General features: G+C 34.5%; 1 protein-coding gene across 1 annotated transcript; it reads right to left on the reverse strand.

Moving 5' to 3' along the window:
- Nucleotides 1-326: 326 nt before the first annotated feature.
- LOC122929202 (olfactory receptor 11L1-like) lies at nt 327-1,253 on the reverse strand. The gene has a single exon (XM_044282708.1). The coding sequence runs from the start codon at nt 1,251-1,253 to the stop codon at nt 327-329; it is 927 nt and encodes a 308-aa protein (XP_044138643.1).
- Nucleotides 1,254-2,400: the final 1,147 nt, after the last annotated feature.

Here is a 2,400-nt window from a genome sequence, read left to right on the forward strand (position 1 = left end):
AAACCAATCTTCAGATTCCTCATTTTAAATGTTTTTTAATTCACCAAAGTTTCATACAATTACAGGTGAAACGAAGTTTGGCTCCACGGAGCCAATACATTTAATGCTGTACGGAGACAGCATTAAAATTGTGGATTTATGATCTGAAGCTTGATTTGCTCAAGACTACCAATGGATTTAGAATGGGATGTCATAAAATCTTGTGTAGGAGCCTCAATACTTTTCTCCATGTAGTGTATGTGTATATCACACCACCAGTTTGTGACCTACTTATTACATTGTTAGTTGTATTCAGCACACAAAAAGGAAGACCAATAAAAAAAAAACTAATTTAAAGACATTTTACTCTTGAGCTTCTTGAAGGCCTGCTTAATATCCCTATTACTCAGACTGTAGATCATAGGATTGAGGAGCGGAGTCACTACAGTGTAGAGCAGGGAGAGGATTTTCTTTACATTTCCCTTATTTGGAAATAAATAGATAATTATAAGTGATCCATAAAATATAGACACCACGGACAGGTGAGAGCTGCAGGTGGAGAAGGTCTTCTGCCTTCCGGTCACAGATGGGATCTTCAATATGGTGAAAATTATATAAACATAGGAAACTATAATGACAATAAATGGACAAAGTACACATGGTACGGCCAATATTATGTCTTCTATTTTCAGGAAAAAAGTGTCTGAGCAGGAAAGTTCAATTAATGGATCAAAATCACAGAAGAAATGGTCAATGACGTTTGGCCCACAAAACCACAAATAACTCATGGTTACTGCAATAGTCAACATAACAGCAAATATCGTCCCCCAACACAAGAGAACAGCTTTTATACAAAATGTGAGGTGCATGACTAAGGTGTATTTTAGTGGGTTACAGATGGCCTGATACCGGTCATAGGACATCACTGTCAGGAGAAGACATTCCAATGATTCAGATGCTGAAAAACAATAAAATTGTGTCAAACAGCCCTTAAAGGACACAAAACTTCCTGCATACAACACAACCTGAAGCATGTTGGGTACAATGGTGGTGGAGAGGAGAATGTCTAAAGTAGAGAGTTGTGTGAGGAAGAAGTACATGGGAGAGTGGATCAATATGCTGGAGGACACCACCAGAATTATGAGAAGGTTTCCACATACTGTCACACAGAAAATAATTAAAAGTAGGAGAAATAAATAAATCCTAAAACTTTGTAAATTCTGAAATCCCAAAAGCAGAATCTCAGTCACGGTGCTGGCATTGCTGAACTGCATATTCACGGAGATAATGTTCTTGGGAAAAATGATTCTTTCTATAGATCCCTTAAAATGAAAGAGCTGTGAGTTGGACATATGGATAATTTATTCTTCCTGAATTAGTATTAAAAAAATTCAAATCATGACTTTAATAAGGAGATAAAAATGATAAAATATGTGCAGAAAGTAATTTTTTTTTTTTACTTTAGTTAAAACAAATCAATAATTTGGGCAAAAATATTTTGCTTTCACAGTAGATAAAATAATGGCCTCTGCAAGTGAAATATAACATAATATAATTAAATCGAAAAATGAAATAAAACCATAAAATATACAATACAAAACATTGCAGAATTATATAATTTCTTTCATAATAACAATCATTCTATATTAGAAAGAATAAAACCGTTTATGAAGATCTTGATTCTTCTTAGTGTAACAGAGCACAGATGTTTCTTCTTGTCTGAGATCCTGACAAGGCATAATATTATTACTGGGTGCTCCTTTTATAGATAGAATATTACAAAAGCTTGGTGTAACAAAGCCAGAGAGGTTTCATTAATTTGTCCTCCAATGGGAACAGTCATTAGCCTTTATGGAACAAATAATATGTAACTAAAAATAAGTTAAGGAAAAGTTATTCATTTTATTTCATAACTTGCACAAGTACATTGACCGAAATTACTGAAAACTTTAAAAAAGTCATCAAACCCATGCCCACAATTATTAAAGTCGTCAAAACCAGCATACTTTAATTTATGTGGATCGAACTCCTACTTTTTATCTAATTCCATTTTGCTAAAGGTAAAAAAAAAAGTAAAGCATCATACTTGAAGAAAGGAGAACAAATGTATCAACAAGGATAGCTGCTTATTTGTGTCTGTAGAAAGAATGCTTAGATACCTTGGCATTTATGTATAATGAGCATGTGTCAGGCCCTACCATGAGGGCAACCTGTAAGCAAGAAACCAGGAGATGGGCGCCGTTATCAAAGCATCTGTGATAAAAAGAGTGCAAATTTTTCCTGAAATTCGCATTGAATTCCACTTCGTCAACTTCGATTCACTCATCTCTAGTTATTACTAGGAGCTCCATACAGTATTAGAATATATTGACTCAGATGACCCAAAGTTATTGCTTTGCGAAGCGTCAAATGTTTCATCCG

The sequence above is a fragment of the Bufo gargarizans genome, chromosome 2, assembly GCF_014858855.1.
Source record: "Bufo gargarizans isolate SCDJY-AF-19 chromosome 2, ASM1485885v1, whole genome shotgun sequence".
Taxonomy (NCBI): domain Eukaryota; kingdom Metazoa; phylum Chordata; class Amphibia; order Anura; family Bufonidae; genus Bufo; species Bufo gargarizans.